The sequence below is a fragment of the Nycticebus coucang genome, chromosome 20, assembly GCF_027406575.1.
Source record: "Nycticebus coucang isolate mNycCou1 chromosome 20, mNycCou1.pri, whole genome shotgun sequence".
In the NCBI taxonomy this organism is placed as follows: domain Eukaryota; kingdom Metazoa; phylum Chordata; class Mammalia; order Primates; family Lorisidae; genus Nycticebus; species Nycticebus coucang.
The window spans coordinates 34,389,302-34,407,733 of record NC_069799.1 but is presented as its reverse complement, the minus strand read 5'-3'; the positions used below and the strand labels follow the sequence as shown (position 1 = coordinate 34,407,733).

The 18,432-nt window shown below is 38.1% G+C and overlaps 2 protein-coding genes across 3 annotated transcripts in view; one reads left to right on the top strand and one right to left on the bottom strand.

Annotated features, from left to right (window-relative positions):
- The window catches only part of LOC128572305 (zinc finger protein 43-like), a 385,702-nt gene that overhangs the window by 131,813 nt on the left and 235,457 nt on the right, over nt 1-18,432 (top strand). The window lies entirely within an intron of this gene.
- LOC128572304 (zinc finger protein 43-like) overlaps nt 1-18,432 on the bottom strand; it is a 505,819-nt gene that overhangs the window by 480,961 nt on the left and 6,426 nt on the right. Inside the window, exons 2-3 of the mRNA XM_053572126.1 lie at nt 12,924-13,023; nt 9,713-9,855 (exon numbers count right to left, since the gene is read on the bottom strand). Coding sequence (XP_053428101.1) covers nt 9,713-9,784 — 72 coding nt within the window. The 5' untranslated portion in view covers nt 9,785-9,855; nt 12,924-13,023. The remainder of the gene's footprint in view (nt 1-9,712; nt 9,856-12,923; nt 13,024-18,432) is intronic.

The following is an 18,432-nucleotide window of genomic DNA, read 5'->3' as shown; positions in this document are numbered from 1 at the left end:
AGAGTTCTAATCAGTGGAGTTATTTGGGTTATAAAATGACAGTTCGAAAAATAATTCCTCAAAATATACAAATTAGAAGAGATTCTTTAAAAAGTTTAAATGAGTTTTAAAAACTCTTAGGTGATAAAAATTGGGTCCACTCTTCATTAGGAATTCCTACATATTCTTTAACATATTTATTTTCTATATTGGAAGGAAGTCCTGTATTAGATAGCCCTTGTACTTTCACTCCAGAAGCTGAAAGGAAGCTACGATGACTAGAGAAACATATTCAGGATGCACAGTTAGATCGAATTGTTACTTATCAAAACTTCATTTTCTATGCGCTTCCTTCAGATCATTCCCCTACAGGATTATTAACCCAGGAATCTTCTTTTATCAAGTGGTGTTTTTTACTCCATAAAGCTACTAAGAAATTGCAAACTTATGTCCAAAAGATTGCTAGTTTAATTAACTGAGGCTGTCATCAGTTTTGTCAATTACTAGCACAGGATCCTGAGAAGATTAAACTTCCACTAACAAATAAACAAATCTCAGATTTATTTATATTATCCCAGGATTGGCAAATAGCTTTGGCTGACTATTTAGGCTCTATGGATAATCATTTTCCTTCTGATAAACGTTTACAATTCCTATAAAGGACATCATGGATCCTTCCTAAAAATGTTTCTCTATATCCAATCTCCAATGCTCAGAATTTCTTTACAGATGCTAACAAATTTGGGATGGCAAGCTATATTAGTGGCCATCTTCATAAAGTACAGCAATCCCCTTTTAAGTTAGTTTAAAAGGCAGAATTACATGCTATTATAATATTTTTACAGGACTTTCCTAATATTCCCATTAACATAGTAACTGATTCAAAATTTTCAATGTATACTGTCCAAAACATTGAAACAAGTACTTTAATAAATGATCATAGTGAATCGTCTTATGTTTGTCATATCTTGCAGAAATTGATTTGGAATAGAAATGTCCCAATTTTTATCACTCACATATGGGCTCATTATAATTTGCCTGGTCCGTTAGTTGCTGATAATGATACTATTGATAATTTAATAGGCACTGTTCAAAAGGCACAAGAGGAACATGCTATCCATCATAATAATGTTTCGTGTTTAAACAAAGGCATTCTATAATCTGGAGAGATGCAAAACAGATTATTCTTCTTGTCCTACTTGTCAAATAATTACAATTCCTCATTTACCTCCAGGAGCAAATCCAAGAGGACAAAATCCAAAAGAAATATGGCAGATGGATGTAACACAATTTGCAGAATTTGGGAAATCTAAATATATCCATCATTCATTTGATACCTATTCTAACTTTTCTTGGGCTACTGCCCTTACATCAGAAAAGGTTGATTCTATTATTACACATTTGTTGGAAGCATTTGCTGTGATGGGTGTGCCTCTAATTATTAAATCAGATAACAGTTCTGCATATACTTCTCAAAAATGTCAACAGTTCTTTCAGATTTACAATATCAAACATATAACTGGAATGCCAGGTAATAGTACTGGACAAGCAATTATTGAAAGACATAATCGTACTCTAAAAGAAATATTGATTAAATAGAAAGGGGGGATACCATATAATAGGTCACCCAGAAATAGATTACATTCAACGTTATTTGTATTAAATTTTTTTAATTCAGATACAGAAGGTGACATGCCTGCTTCTAAATTATGGGTGAAACAGCCACTGTCTCCAATTAATCAACCAGTTCATTATAAAGAGTTAATATCAAATAAATGGCTACCAGATATAGTAGTACAATGGGGTAGAGGGTATGCTCTTCTTTCCACAGGGGACAGTGATCTCTGGCTCCCAGACAAACTCATCAAACTCCAGCATGACAACCCAGCCCCACCATCACTCTTACCAGAGACAGGCCAGGAACTTGGCAGTACAAATGTCCTCCCTGACAACAGAGTACAGGGAGATCCAGCAAAGCCAATGACCTGTCCAAAGGATATGGCACAGGAGAGAGCAGACCCTATCACCTCAGATGACATGGACAGGAATTTCTTAACTATGCAAGGAAGCATGAGCAATAGTTACAGTAAGCAACCATCCGGCAACTCCCCGGACACTGTTTCTTGCAATGATATCCATTCTTAACACTCAGATAAGTGCTGATCCAATACTTATTGGAACTATGTCCCTAACCTTCCTTTACTTAGAGGGGTCTTCTTGTTTGAGCCTTCTGTTCCCATTTCTGTTAATGAAACCTCTTGGTTTCCTGGGCCATATGATGATCATGGTTTATTTAAACCTGAGGAAGAAGGCACACCTTTTAAAATTACTCTACCAGACTTACGGGACCTCTTATTTGTGTGGGGCCCTAGGCCCCTTGTTTATCCTTTGGGGCTCAGCAATGGGTCAGTTTCAGAAATACTTCCAGAAATAAAAACATGTATATGCTTTCTACTAGGACTTTTACTAAATTAATAGTAACACAGCATTCTTTGTTGCCTCATCTGCCCTACTGCAAGCCTCATATATTTACTGATATTACAGATTGGATTCATTGGTCAAAATGTTAAGGTTCTCATTTGTATGCTTGACAGCAAACTAAATTTGGATCTGCTGTTGACTGGGAAACTTCTGCTTATGTTAGAGGAGGACTTGAATCGGGCGCTAGTTATCTCAAATACCAGTGAGATGCAACTCGTATTATATACTTATCCTGAAAGGAATTAATGTGGGAGGACAGTAGTTTTTCACCACCAGTCCCAGGCATTTCTGGATATCCATCCCAACTTGATTTATGGAAAATTGGACCAGCTCTGTTTGGCCTTCACACCTGGGGAGGGGCTCCCACATTTACAAACCGCACAGTCGTCCTTCCCAACATATTTTTGACTTTAAATGGCAAAAAGTGCATTTTACTCAGACTTGTGTAAAATTGCTTTTCGTTTGGATTGTGGGCAACATTTCCAGGAATAAAAAATCTGGAGAAATTTATTATCCAGGAACTTGTCAATATTTTACTTGTCTTAACATTTCTATGAGATTTAATTTTTCCTGGGATAGGATCTTTCCTCTACGTGCCCAGACAGGGGTGTGGTTGCCAATGAATCTGGATTAGAAGCTGATGAAGAGGAGCAAGAAATTTATTGGTCTACTGATAACAGTGATTCTCAAAATTATAGCCATCACTGCCTCGGCAGCTGCTACTGGAATAGCCCTCACTGAATCTACAAAGACTGAAAAATTTGTGTCTAATTGGTATAAAGATGCAGAAAAATTATGGGTATCTCAAAAAGAAATAGATACAGAAATTTATAATGAGTTGGCTGATTTAGAACCGACAGTAGTGTTATTAGGAGATCAATTGTATAGTTTAGAGAAACGAATGGAATTGAAATGTGATTGGAATGTTTCTTCTTACTGTGTTATTACTGTGTTTTACAATGAGACTTTATTTCCTTGAATAAAGCTAGAAAACATTTGTTAAACCATGAAAATTTAACTGCTGATATTATTGAATTACAACATCAAGTTTACAGTACTTCTGAACACCAATTGGAACAAATAAATGGAGATGAAATATTAAAAGATATATCTGAAGGAATTGGTCAACTTAACCTATTAGATAAAATTCATAATTTATTTGCAACTTATGCAGGCTCTCTGTTCTTGTTTTGCCTTATACAACTGTTACTTTACATAATGAGTAAAAAGATTTGGCAAATTAAAAGAACCGGTGACCATAACGCTGCTATCTTTTTGACTATGACTACAGTACGAGCCAATGTTCGTTAATTAGAAAGGGGGAAATGAAGGGGCACAGTTTTTATCGCCACAGAAAGGTGGGTTTGTCTCATATGTGCTCCTTGTGGTACGAGAACCTAAGACGGAAAAATTTCATTTTTGGCCATAAGCAAGATGTGGGGGTTAATTCTTCCCTGCTTGCTAAAACAGCAGCAATGCAGGGGTTAATTTCTCCCTGCTTGTTGAAAAGGCCTTGAGAAATTTCCCTGAGGTCCCCGCCAAGTCATAGCTGGAGATTTAGCAGCTGTCTGGAACTGAATTTTACTCTTCCTTTCCTAACTTCAAGTTACACAAAAGTTTCATTTAACCTTTTAGGGAGGTGGGCAAAAAGAACAGACAGCCTGGTGTCCTTGTAGTTTATCTTTAAGTTATATGCTCCAGACTTAGAAATGACATGCATGTGCTTTGAAACATTTATGCTGAGGAGAAATTTTTTATGGCAGTCCCAATTAATGCTTTTCTTCTTTATTCTTACTTATTCTTATCTCATGAATTTGAATATATAATACAGTGAATAAAGATGTACGATTGCTGTGGGCCTGAGCAAGCCCATAATCTTCCCTTAATTAATAAATAATTAATTCCATCTGCAGTGATATCTCTGTGTCATTAATTGGACTAGTGGAGAGTAACACAGTTTGGCCAGGGCCAGGTTTGAACCCACCACCCTTGGTATAATGGGCCAGTGCTGTTCTCACTGAGCCACAGGAGCCACCCATCTGAAGAGGTTTAAACAAAATCTCATAAATGAGGAAAAAGCATTTTTTTGTTTTAACTAGATATTTCTTTCTCATTTTAGCCAACTTGTTCACATACAGAATTTTTTCAAAATTCACCTTCATGAATCTTTTCATGACTTACATAGATCACCTTTGACATGCTGAAGCCCTGTGTTTATCCCAATATTTCTATCTTAAACCATGAGTTAATTTATGACAAAAGTTGTTGTATTAGTTTTGTTCTATACAGATTCACTCTCTTTCCTTGTAATGTTCCTTACCATACATATTCCTTCATATTCATAAGTTTCTTCACATCTCTCTCCTACATACTGGTTCCTTTTGCCTTTTCTCCCTAAATCTCTATTGTGAAAGGACATTCCATTCAAGTTAAGTATTTTTATTATTTAAAGGCCTGTGAGCCAGACACAGTGGCTCACACTTGTAATGCCAGCACTTTGGAAGGCTGAGGCAGGTGGACTGATTGAGCTCAGGAGTTTAAGACAAGCCTGAGCAAGCAGGAGATCCCATCTGTAAAAACAGTTGGACATTGTGGCAGATGCCCATAGTCCAAGGTACTCAGGAGGCTGAGGCAAGAGGATTGCTTAAGTCCAAGAGTTTGAGGTTACTGTGAGGTATGACACCAGGGCACTCAACCCCAGGGCAATTGAGTGTCTCTGTCACAAAAAAAAAAAAAAAAAAAGAAAGAAAAGAAATAAAGAAATAAGGGCCTGAGAATGGAAGGCTATGTTTTCAAAGGATTTAGGACCCAAGATAAACTGAAAGACTTCATCCAAACAGTGAGCTACAGAAGTAGGAAATCACTAAAGGGAATAAACAAAGGCACAATGTCCCACTCAGCAGAGTGATATTGGAGTATATGTGGGCATGTATTTTAACATCCATTCTTATTTTTTTTGAAACTATGCCACACTTGGTAGAGTGCTGTGCTGTCACAAACTCTTCGACTCAAATGATCTTGCCTTGCCTCTTGCCTCAGCCTCTCAAGTAGCTGAGACTATAGGTGTTCACCACAATACCAGGCTGTCTTTTTATTGCAGTTGTCATTGTTGTTTAGCTGGCCTGGTGTTTGTTTGAACCCATCATTGCATGTGGCTGGCACCATATCCACTGTGCTACAGGCACTAAGCCTAAGTTCCATTCTTAAAATAGACATAGGAGAGGAAGCAGAGGCCTTGAAATTCCAGGGAGAGCAGAGGAGTGGCTTTGATGTTGTGAACATCAGTTTGTTTACCTGTGACAGAGAGAAAGCTACCTGAAAATCAGCCATCCCAGAATCAGAAAGTAGAGCTTGTTCTGAAGCTGGAGTGTGTCCATCAACCTCAAGTTGTTTCAGAGTGTCGGTGCAGGTTCAGGGATTTCACAGGGTCTGGAAGATGAGTGTGATCCCCTGTCTCAAGGAGAGGGCAAGGACACTCTCAGGGAATCTCTCTAGTAGTGACAGCATCGTTCCAGCACAGGTCAATTCCTCAGGCATTTGTTCAGAGACCCACACTCATAGTGCGGGCAGATCTCAGGCCTGGTGTCTTCTTGTCTAAGATTCTAGAATAACTCTGACCTGACAACCTTCTTTTATAGTGGTACCAACCATTTGAGAAGCTGCCTTCTACTCTTTGGGTCTGCTGCTGACCTGGGTTTCTCTCACTGCTTCTTCATCCCCTATCTTTTTATATAGTCCTTAAAGTTCAGCTTTAATATTCTGCTTCCTGATACTGATCCCTTTTAAGCTTTTGGATATTAGGGCCAGCTGGGGGATAAAGTGCATTGTGGAGGTGAAGAAAAGAGAAAAAGGAGATGGAGCAGGGGAATTTAAGGAGAGACATTACTTGGAAAGCAAAGACAATGAGAAAGATGTAGGAGTAATAGGTACTATGCAGCAGGCAAAGTGAATATCAATGTCTATGGTTCTCTTACCTTATCTCACTGAACATGGATATTTTCCTCCCAGATTTTGGCCTCTAATTATCATGTGTGCGGACAGATATCAGGGTTGTGTTCCCTGCTTTTTAGTTCCAAGTGCCAACAACTAGGTACTGGCATGAAGACAGTGGAACAAATGAGCAAAATAAGTACATCTAAGTATGCAAAAGGGCAAAGTTTATTAAAGCACAGCATACTTAGAGAAGAAACATGTCTCCCCTTCCAGGTGAGAACTCCCTGGCTTTAGTAACATTTTTTTGTTTTATGCTGATTTCCCAGTTCTATGTTATGGGAGGCCGGGGAAATATTTGTGAATTTTCTTGGAAAGATGGAAAACTTCCAAAATGCAGAGTCCTTCCCTTTTCTTAAATTTTGTCTGTTTATTTGTTTAGTCATACCCTTTTCTACATCTGTAAGGCAATTTCTAGAAGTTGTCATGGTATATTTACATTATTTATTTATTTTTATTTATTTACTTTTTGAGACAGAGTCTCACTTTGTTGCCCTCAATAGAGTGCCATGGCATCACAGTTCATAGGACCTCAAACTCTTGGTCTCAAGTGATTCTCTTGCCTCAGCCTCCCAAGTAGCTGAGACTATAGGTGCCTGACACAATGCTTGGGTATTTTTTGGTTGTAGTTGTCACTGTTGTTTGGTAGGCCCGGCCTGGATCTGAACCTGCCAGCTCCAGGGTATGCAGTTGGAGCCCTGGTTGCTGAGCTACAGGTGCTGAACCTGTCATCATATTTTCAAAGTGTCATAGAACAGGCATGTGTAATAATTAGTATGCTAACAATAATGGCTCACTTGAGGCTACTGGCTCCTTACTTGTATGCATGCTCCCAAGATGCCTTTATATGGCCTTGGATATATCTACACTTTATGGATTCTCTACCTCAGAGACCCATTATTGTAGAGCAAACATTTGCTCGTATTTTGGAAGCCTTCTTTAAATATTATCTTGTCTTTCTTGGAAGCACCCTCTTGTCAATTTTTTACTCTCATTTTGGACAAAGCATCTTCTAGTACCATCTCTTCCTCTCTTCTCTTCTTAGTCCTACCTAGCAATATAAACAGAACTTAAAGGCTATGAGACATAATTGACATTTGTAGAGTATTTACTCTGTATAAATTATAATTAGAAAAGTGTGAGAAATATTTAAAGATTTTACCACGCTCTTCACATCTCTAGAATTGTTCTATGAATCCTTTTATGTTCTGAAAGGTGTGAGTACTCTTTAAAAAATTTTCACATTCTTTACATTTGTAGGGGTTTTTTCTGTTATGAGTTTTTTGTATATAGAAATGTTTTGCCACAAGTGAAAAGCTTGTCACATTCTTCAGTTTAGTCGAGTTTCTATTCAACATGAATTCTAGTATATACATGAAACCGTGACTACTGGGTGAGGCTTTGCCACATTCTTTTCATTGTTAGGATTTTATTCTGGCATGATGTCTACTATGAGTAAGAAGTGCTCAGGACCAGTTAAAAGTTTTTCCACATTCTTCACATTTGTAAGATTTCACTCCAATATGAATATCCTTATGTATAGTAAGGTTTGCTCTCCCTTTAAAGGTTTTATCACATTCTTAACATTTGTAAGGTTTCTCTCCCTTGTGAATTCTCTTATGTACAGTAAGGTATGAGCTCCACACACATGCATTGCCACACTGTTCGTGATTATAGGGTTTCTCCCCACCAGGAGGTTTTTTTGTTTGTAGTTTGTTTGTTTGTTTGTTTTTTGTTCATTCAGTTGTGAGCATGATTTAAAAACTCTGCCACATTCCTCACATTTGTAGGGTTTCTGTACTTTATGAATTCCTTTATGTATAGTCAGGTATGAACATGAGTTCAAAGCTTTGCCACACTGTTTCCTTTTAGAAGGTTCTCTCCTGTATGAATGCTTTCCTATATGGAAAGTGATGAGTACTGGCTAAGAACTTTGCCACATGTTTCATGTTTGTAATGTTTCTCTCCAATATCTGTTTTCATGTACAGAAAGGTGTGCATACTGTTTAAAGGCTTTGACACATTCTTGACACTTGCAGGGTTCTTCTGCAGTATGAATTATTTGATGTTGAGTAAAGATTGAACTACAGTAAAAGGCTTTGTCATGTTCTTGACCATTATAGGGTCTCTCTCCAGTATAAATGCTTTTCTGTGAGAAAATTGTGAGTACTGGTGAAAGGCTTGGCCACATTGTTGATATTTGTATGTTTTCTCTCCATTATAAATTATCTTATGGTTAAAATATTTTGAGCTGTGGTTAAGATATTTGCCATAATTTTCACAGCTGTAGACTTTCTCTCCAAGTATGGAGTCTGTCATGGTTAGACAGGCTTAAGCAAGATTTAAAGACTTTGCTATATATTTTACATTTATACTGTTTTTCTTCGTTTTTAATTATCTCATGTTTAGTAATGTGTGAGCATAGGTTTTTTACAGAGAAGTTTTCTCTACCTTATATATCATCTTATGTCCATTTACATTTGACACGTGGGTATGGGTAGCTGTTAAACATTGGTCAAATTCACTGGAACATACTTTCTGCTGCTTACACTTGTAAAACCTTTCCCTGTATTTGGTTAAGTTTAACTTCTCAAGGCCACAGCTTTGATAGCTTCTCAGTATTATCTCTGGGAATAAATATTTATTCTTACCTCTTGAAAGTGGTACTAGATAGAATGAAAAGATATAGCTGAAAGAAATTGAAAAAATAAAAACTTATGCCACAGACATTTTACCAGAATTGAAAAAATATACATTACAAATTTTGTCTCTATAATTATTAGGAAGATGGTCTTAATTATTTTTATATAAATAAATGTAACAAATCTGTACTGAATTTCTGTGAATCTAAATACCAGGGAAGAATCTACAGCATACCAGGTGAGCACAATATAAAAGGAGACCTAGTGGTTAGGCATGGTGGCACATGTTTTTAATCCTAACACTCTGAGACTTTAAGGTGGGTGGATCAGTTCAGCAGAAATGTTCAAGACCAGTCTGAGCAAGAGGGAGACCCTTTCTCTTAAAGTAGAATAATTAATTGCGTTTGGTGGCAAACACCTGCAGTAACTCAGGATACCTAGGCAAAAGGATATCTTGAGCCCAGAACATTGAGGTTGCAGTGAATTGTGATAGTACAGCACTCTACCTAGTGTGACACTCTGTCTCAAAAATATATGTATAAACAAAATGAAAATATATATATAAATAATAATAAAACAGGCACATAGAACAGGAAGAAAACTTTGTCATATTTACCCACCACAGACTTTACTCCATCTGAAGATAGCATGATGCATATCCAAGTAAACATAAATGTCAGCTTTGTCCCCATAAGAAAAATAGTGACACCAGTGTTGATCTTCCTTGCCTTTCAGGGCTTTTCCAGAGAAAGATTGTTGTCTCCTGTGAATGAGAGTGATGAAAGAAATGGTGTTATAATTTATAAGACAGGCACGAGGTGCTAAAGTCCAAAGTTAAAATATTGTCACAGCAGCAGAGAGACTCCAATACAAAGGACAGGTTCAGGTCTAGTAAGTGATGATAAGCTCTTAGGAGGAAATGTGGAGTAAAAAGGTCACCTGGAAAATAACCACACAATTCCACCAACAAAACATTTTCATAATGTATATGCAATTCCTCTGGTTTTTAAGGAAATTTGTGTCAGAGTCCTACAAGATAACGTTGTGTCATAAAGTTGGTTAAAGGTAGCTGTAGTAATCCTCAAAAATCAAAGATAGGTCACAACATATACAAAATATCAGGGCAACACAACCCAAAGAAGCAAAGTAAATAACCTGGGACCAACCATAAAAATAGAAATGTGTAAATTACATGAGATATTCACCTTTTTTTTTTCTTCTTTTGAGACAAAGTCTCAAAGGAAGACAGAGAGGAGTGGAAATACCTGTAAGAATAAAAAAAAAGGGGGGGTGGAACAGAGGCATGATGGCCAACTGGAGCCAGGTTTCCACAGGGGCTTCAGTCCAGAAGGAGAGGTAAAGGCACAAGTTTAGCAAGTAAGATGATGGTTTGGAGCTGAGCCAAGAGAGAAGGTTGAAAAACACACACCAACCCTGCTGAGGCAAGCTGTAACCCCTAGGAAACAAACAATAGGTAGAAAATTCATCACTAAGAGGACAGGAGTCCCCTCCTCCATGAGAATGGCTCGCAGCATACTTTCTACAAAGAGGTGAGCAGAGTTCTGATTTCCTATATTATCCCACAGGACAGAACCTCTAAACACTGAAACTCCTTCCCCAGAGAGGACCCACTAGTGTGCCATGGCAGTCTCTCACCATGCATAAAACTGTATATATTCTCTATCTGCAATTCTGAACTCCCAGCACTTTCCTCCACTCTGATCCCAAGGTCTGCAATCCTGTCCCCCATGGAGTCCAGATTCTTGGGCATTTTATCAAAAGGTGTGGACAAAGCATGGGCTATTGCAGGTCTGTGCTGATTCTGTGGCACTGGAGTAAAGTGAGGACTGTGTACCGAGGGAGCAGCAGTGCCCTGTGGCACAGAGCAGCAGCATTGGTGGGAGTAATAGGGCTCTCAAACCTGGGGATATTTTGGAGAGACACTACCCACCTGTCTTGGCAACCAGTGAAAGCCAGGCCTCTAATCCGGTGGCAGCCACAAACAGAACAGATCTGGGAGGGAAATGCATGGCCTGTGAGTAAAGGGTATGCCTGAGGCTGTACCTGCATGGGTGGGGTGCTGCAGGGATGAAGACTGGAATATGTGTTCAGAGATGGCATACTACCAGGGTGGGTCTGAGTCAGAAGTGCTGCTTTAGTGACCCCAACAGCACCTGGCCCCCAGAAGAACATAGCTGAGACAAAAGCAGGTGTGGCAACAGCCCAGGAAACTGAGAGCTGAGTGTGACGCCTGCCCCAACACAGAGTGCAGCAGAGACAGAGATGGCAGCTCTGTGAAAATAGGTGCAAAGGCAGTGGCATAGGATGGGGCTGAGTCGCAGTTTCTGTGAACTGAAACACTGCCTGGCACACAGTGGAATATAACTGGGACAGAAACACAAATTCTGTGAGAATATAAGTGGCAGCAACATCAATTGGGGACAGGGCTAGAACTAAGTGAATTTCCCCAGCTTCCATTAAGCACCTGATGTTGTCAGGCTTCAGATCCCCCTGCCAAATGGTGGCAGAGTGCAGCAGACTGGCCAAGGAGACATAGATTTCCCTGTGACTCAGGCAGGTGCAAAACCAGTAGAGCATCTGCTCATTGGAGGGAACTGGATCACAGCCCTGAGGGAATACCAGTGACTGGGGGTGACAGAGGGTAAGGTGGGGAAGGAAGCATCAAACTTCCTGAACTAATTCATTTGCTGGGTGAGTCCTTCTGACTCCACAGGCACCGGAAGAAGTCATACTCAAGCTGCCAGCACACCCATGCTATCTAGTTGCTGGAGACCTTTTGAACTCTCCCACTTGAGAATGGGTGCTGACTGCGACAATTGACTTGGAACTCTTGACCTGGGCCAATCACCTTAGGACTATCCAAAGTGGTACCAAGGGCACGTGGTTGTGGGAAGGCTTTTTTTTTTTTTTTTTTTGTCTGTTGCCGGGTTTGAACATGCCACATCCAGTATTTGGGGCTGGCACCCTACTCCTTGAGCCACAGGTGCAGCCCTGTGGGAAGGTTTGATTTTTCTTTTCTACTTGTTCCCTGTGGCGGGGGTTAGGGGTTGACTGAGTTGCTGGTATTTCTCCACAGTTGAGACTTGAACCCCAAGTTACTGATTCACTAGGATTGGACAGAGACCAGCTGAAAACAAGATAGAACTACTTAGCCCCACCACACAAACAGATCCCCAGAGTCTCAGGCTATAGCACTGTATGGGTCATTTGCAAGCTCTAGGGGAAAAGGAAGAGACATCCGTCCCAGCTCTTGGGAAAAAGGCTGGTTAATCCCTACTCCACGAGTGCCCAACACAACTTCACTTTATCTGCTTATCTAGCCAAGTAGTGTAAAATAATTATGGAGCTGAATCAGCAGAAAAATTCCAGAAATATGAAAAATCAGAGTAGATCAACTCCCCCAGGAATGACATGCTGGACACACAAGAAGATCCCATTCATAAAGAAATCAGGCTGAGATATCAGAAATCAAATTCAAAATTTGGATTGCAAATAACATACATAGAATGGAGGTAAATTTGGAATTAGAAATTCAAGGAGCATTTCTAAAATTGTCTCAAAAATTCAATGAATACAAAGACAAAAGCACCAAAGATTTTGACACATTGAGACAAGATCTCACAGCCCTCAAAGATATGAAAAATACAGCAGAATCCCACAGTAACAGAATGGAGCAGGCAGAAGAAAGGATTTCAGACATTGAAGACAAAGCTTTTGAACACTCTCAAATCGTCAAACAAGAAGAGGAGAGCAAAAATGGATCATTCCCTCAGAGAGCACTGGGATAATTCGAAGAAAACTAATATTCACCTTATATGAATTCCTGAAGGTGATGAGGTGGCTTCAAAAGGCCCAGATGCTCTACTCCATGAGGTAATCAAGGATAACTTCCCAGACATGCCAAGAGATTCTGAAATTCAGATAGCAGACCATTTCAGAAACCCGGCATGACTCAATCTGAATAAGGCATCTCCCAGATACATTATAATTAACTTTGCCAAAGTTAATATGAAGGGGAAAATTCTACAAGCAGCCAGACATAAGCTACAAGGGGAAGAATATTAGAATGACTTTAGATCTCTCTGCTGAAACCTTTCAAGCTAGAAGAGGGTGGTCATCAACTTTTACTATACTAAAACAAAGTAATTTTCAACCCAGGATCCTGTATCCAACTAAACTGAGTTTCATTTATGGTGGAAAAATTAAATGTTTAATGACATTCACATGAAGAAGAAATTTGCCATAACTAAACCAGCTCTCCAGAATATTCTCAGACCTATCCTCCATAATGACCAGCTCAATCCTCTACCACTAAAGTAAACTCACACATAAACTTTTGATTCCAACTTCCACAGTGGCAAAAGGATTAAAAATGTCCACTGGACTTTTGAGAAACTTGATACACAAAATTCTATCAGGCTTATCAATATCTCAATTAACATAAATGTTTCAAATTGTCCTCTAAAGATGCCAAGGTTGGCTGACTGGATACAAAAACTCCAGCCAGATAGCCTCTGAATACAAGAATCTCATCTTATCTTAAAAGATAAATATAGACTCAGGGTGAAGGGATGGTCATCTTATATTTCAGGCAAATGTAAATCAGAAAAAAATAAAACAAGTGTTGCAATTTTATTCACAGATGCAATAGCCTTTAAACCAATAGAAGTAAGGAAAGATAAGGATGGTCACTTCTTATTTGTTAAGAGTAACACTCAACGTGATGAGATTTCAATTATTAACATTTATGCACCCAACCAGAAAGCACCTCAATTTATGAGAGACTCTAACAGACATGAGTAACTTAATTTTCTCCAGCACCATAAAAGTCAGAGATTTTAACATTCCTTTGGCAGTGTTGGATACATGTTCCAATAAGAAACTCAGCAAAGAAATTTTAGACTTAAACGTAACCAATCAACAATTGGATTTAAAAAACATCTACAGAACATTTCAACATAACAAGACGGAATACATATTCTTCTCATTACCCCATGTAACATCCTCCAAAATTGATCATATCTTATTAACCTCAGCAAATTTAAAAGAACAGAAATTATTCCTTGCATCTTCTCATACCATCGTGGAATAAAGGTTGAACCCAGTAACAACAGAAATCTGCATACTCATACAAAAACATGGAAAGTAAATAAATGTTTGCTGAATTATAGCTGGGTCAGAGATAAGATTAAGAAGGAAATTACCAAATTTTTGAAACATGGTAATGAAGACACGAATTATCAGAACCTCTGGAATACCTCGAAGGCAGTGCTAACAGGGAAATTTATACCACTGCAAGCCTTCCTCAAGAGAACGGAGAGGAAGTTAACAAGGTAATGGGACATCTCAAGCAAATGGGAAAAGAAGAAAATTCCAATCCTAAACCAAGCAGAAGAAAGGAAATAACCAAACTTAGACCAGAATTAAATGAACTTGAAAACAAAAGGATTATACAATAGATCAATAAATGAAAAAGTTGTTTTTTTGAGAAGGTCAATAAAATACACAATCCTTTGGCTAACCTAATGAGGAAAAAAAAGAGTAAAATCTCTAATTTCATCAATCAGAAATGGCAAAGACGAAATAACAACAGACTCCTCAGAAATTCAACAAATCTTTAATGAATATTATAAGAAACTCTATTCTCAGAAATACAAAAATTGGAAGGAAATAGACCAATACTTGGAAGCATGACATCTTAGACTTAGGCAGAATGAAGTAGAAATGTGGAACAGGCCTATATAAATTTCTGATACAGCATCAACAATACCAAAACTTCCTAAAAAAAAAAAGCTTGGAACCAGATGGCTTCACATCAGAATCCTACCACACCTGTAAAAAGGAACTAGTACACATATTACTTAACCTTTTGCAAAATACAGAAAAAGAAGGAATACTACCCAACGCATTCTATGAAACAAACATCACCTTGATCCCCAAACCAGGAAAAGACCCAACAAGAAAAGAAAATTATAGACGAAATCACTAATGAATATTCATGCAAAAATATTCAAGAAGAAAATTCAAACAGAATCCAGGAACACATCAAGCAAATTGGACACCATAACCAAAGGGGTTTTATCCCAGCATCTCAAGGCTGGTTCAATACATGTAAATCTACAAATGTAAATTGATCCCATAAACAAAATAAAAAACAAAGACCATCTGATACTCTCAATTGATGCAGGAAAAGCTGTTGATAATATCCACTATCCTTTCATGATCAGAACACTTAAGAAAATGGGTACAGAAGGCCCATTTCTTAAATTGATAGAGGCCATCTAAAGCAAACCCACAGTCAATGTCATATTGAATGGAGTTAAATTGAAATCATTTCCACTCAGATCAGGAATCAGTCAAGGTTGACCATTGTCTCCACTGCTTTTCAACATTGTAATGGAAGTCTTAGCCATAGCAATTAGGCAAGAAAAGGCGATCAAGCATATCCATATACAGTGAGAGGAGATCAAACTTTCACTTTTCTCAGATATGATTGTATACTGGAAAACACCAGGGATTCTACTACAAAAGTATTAGAAGTGATCAAGGAATACAGCAGCATCTCTGGTTACAAAATAAACACTCATAAATCTGTAGTCTTTAAATATACCAACAACAGTCAAGCTGAAAATACAGTCAATTACTCCATTCCTTTCTCAATAGTGCCAAAGAAGATGAAATACGTGGGAGTTTACCAAACAAAGGATGTGAAAGATCTCTATAACAAGAAAGATCTCTATAAAGAGAACTATGAAACTCTAAGCAAAGCAATAGCTGAAGATGTTAACAAATGGAAAAACATACCATCCTCATGGCTGGGAAGAATCAACATTGTTTAAATGTCCATATTACCCAAAGCAATATACAATTTTAACACAATGCCTATTGAAAATCCACTGTCATACTTTAAAGATTGCAAAAAATTAATACTTCATTTTACATGGAATCAGAAAAAACCTCCAATAGCCAAGACATTACTCTGAAATAAAAACAAAGCAGGAGGAATCACGCTACCAGACGGCAGATTGTACTATAAATCGACTGTGATCAAAACTTCATGGTACTAGTACAAAATCAGAGAGGTTGATGTATGGAACAGAATAGAGAACCAAGAGATGAACCCAGCTAATTACCATTATTTGAGCTTCGATAAGCCAATTAAAAATCTTCAGTGGGGAAAAGATTCCCGATTTAACAAATGGTACTGGGTGAACAGGCTTGTGACCTGTAGAAGACTGAAACTAGACCAACACCTTCCACCATTAACTAAGATAGACTCTCACTGGGTTAAAGATTTAAACTTAAGACATGAAACTATAAAAATAGCAGAAGAAAGTGCTGGGAAAACACTTGAAGAAATAAGCCTATTTTACGAGGAAGATCCCCAGGCCAATTGAGGCAACATCAAAAATACATTACTGGGATCTGATCAAACTGAAAAGCTTCTCCACAGCCCAAAACACAGTAAGTAAGGCAAGCAGAATGGGAGAAGATATTTGCAGGTTATGTCTCTGACAAAGGTTTAATAACCACAATCCACGGAGAACTCAAATGTATTAGCATGAAAACAACAAGTGATCCCATCTCGGGCTGGGTAAGGGACTTGAAGAGAAACTACTCTGAAGAAGACAGGCACACGACCTACAGATGCATGAAAAAATGCTCATCATCCTTAGTCATCAGAGAAATGCAAATCAAAACCACCTTGAGATATCATTGAACCCCAGTAAGATTAGCCCACATCACAACATTCCCAAACCAGAGATGTTGGCGTGGATGTGGAGAAAAGGGAACACTTCTACACTGCTGGTGGGAATGCAAAGTAATAGGTTCATTTTGGAAAGATGTTTGGAGATCACTTAGGGATCTAAAAATAGACCTGCCATTCAATCCTTCAATTCCTCTACTAGATATATATCCAAAAGAACAAAAATCACTTTATAACAAAGATATTTGCACCAGAATATTTATTGCAGCCCAATTCATAATTGCTAAGTCATGGAAGAAGCCCAAGTGCCCACTGACCTGTGAATGGATTAACAAATTGTGGTACATACACACCATGGAATATAATGCAGCCTTAAAATATATGGAGAGTTTACCTCTTTCATGTTTACATGGATGGAGCTGGAACATATCCTTCTTAGCAAGTATCTCAAGAATGGAAGACACAATATCCAATATACTCAGCCCTGCTATGAAACCTAATTTCATATGAAATCTATAACCCAATGATAGCCCAAGAAGAAGGGAAGAGAGCAGAGGGAGGGGCGGAGAGCTGAAGAGATGGGTGGAGGGAGGTTAATTGGTGGGACACAACTACAGTTCATTTTAAAAGGGAACATGTTAAATTTATTAAGTGTAGCATATAAATAACTAAGAGAATGTGGTGAAAGCTATATTAATCAGATTGATGAAAATATTTTAATAGATATATAAAATCAGCACATTGTACCCCATGATTGCATTAATGTACAGAGCTATAATTTAATAAAAAAAATAAAAAAAATTCTAATTTCGCAACAGTAAGTCTTTCTCTTTTAAAAATTATGGAAACAGGGCAGCTCCTGTTGCTCAGTGGGCAGGGTGCTGCCCCATATACCGAGGGTGGTGGGTTCAAACCTGGCACTGGCCAAACTACAACAACAAAAAAAAATAGCCAGGCATGGTGGTGGGCTCCTGTAGTCCCAGCTACTTGGGAGGCTGAGGCAAGGCAATTGCCTAACCCCAGGAGTTGGAGGTTGCTGTGAGCTAGGTGACGCACTGGCACTCTACCGAAGGCGATAAAAGTCTGTCTGTACAAAAAAAAAAAAATTATGCAAACATTCATATTCTCATCTTCACAATCAAAATTCAGACATTAAATAAAGCTATTGATTTAAGAAATACAATACATGGCTTGGTGCCCGTAGCACAGTGGTTACAAAACTGGCCTGGCCACATGCACCTAGGGTAGTTTTAATGTTATTGACATGTTGGTGCTCTCCTTATGCCAAAGAGAAAGGCTGTAATTTAGCTGTCAGAAGCAAAGAAAAGTATTCATTTCTAAATACAGCGAGACATGGATATTGTAATAGATTCTGTGAAATTGATACATAAAATGAACAATTAGAAATAAATTATATTCTCATTCACTTAAAGGTTGATAATAGTGAATGGAAATGCTACTATTTGCTTGCAATAAGCAAAACATACAAAACCCATAATTTTAATACATATAGGGTACATACTAATTTTCTAATTCAGCTTTTATAAAATATATACATTAAAGCATGCTATTTTAGAACTTCTGAAATGTCTCTATGAATACATGCACAAT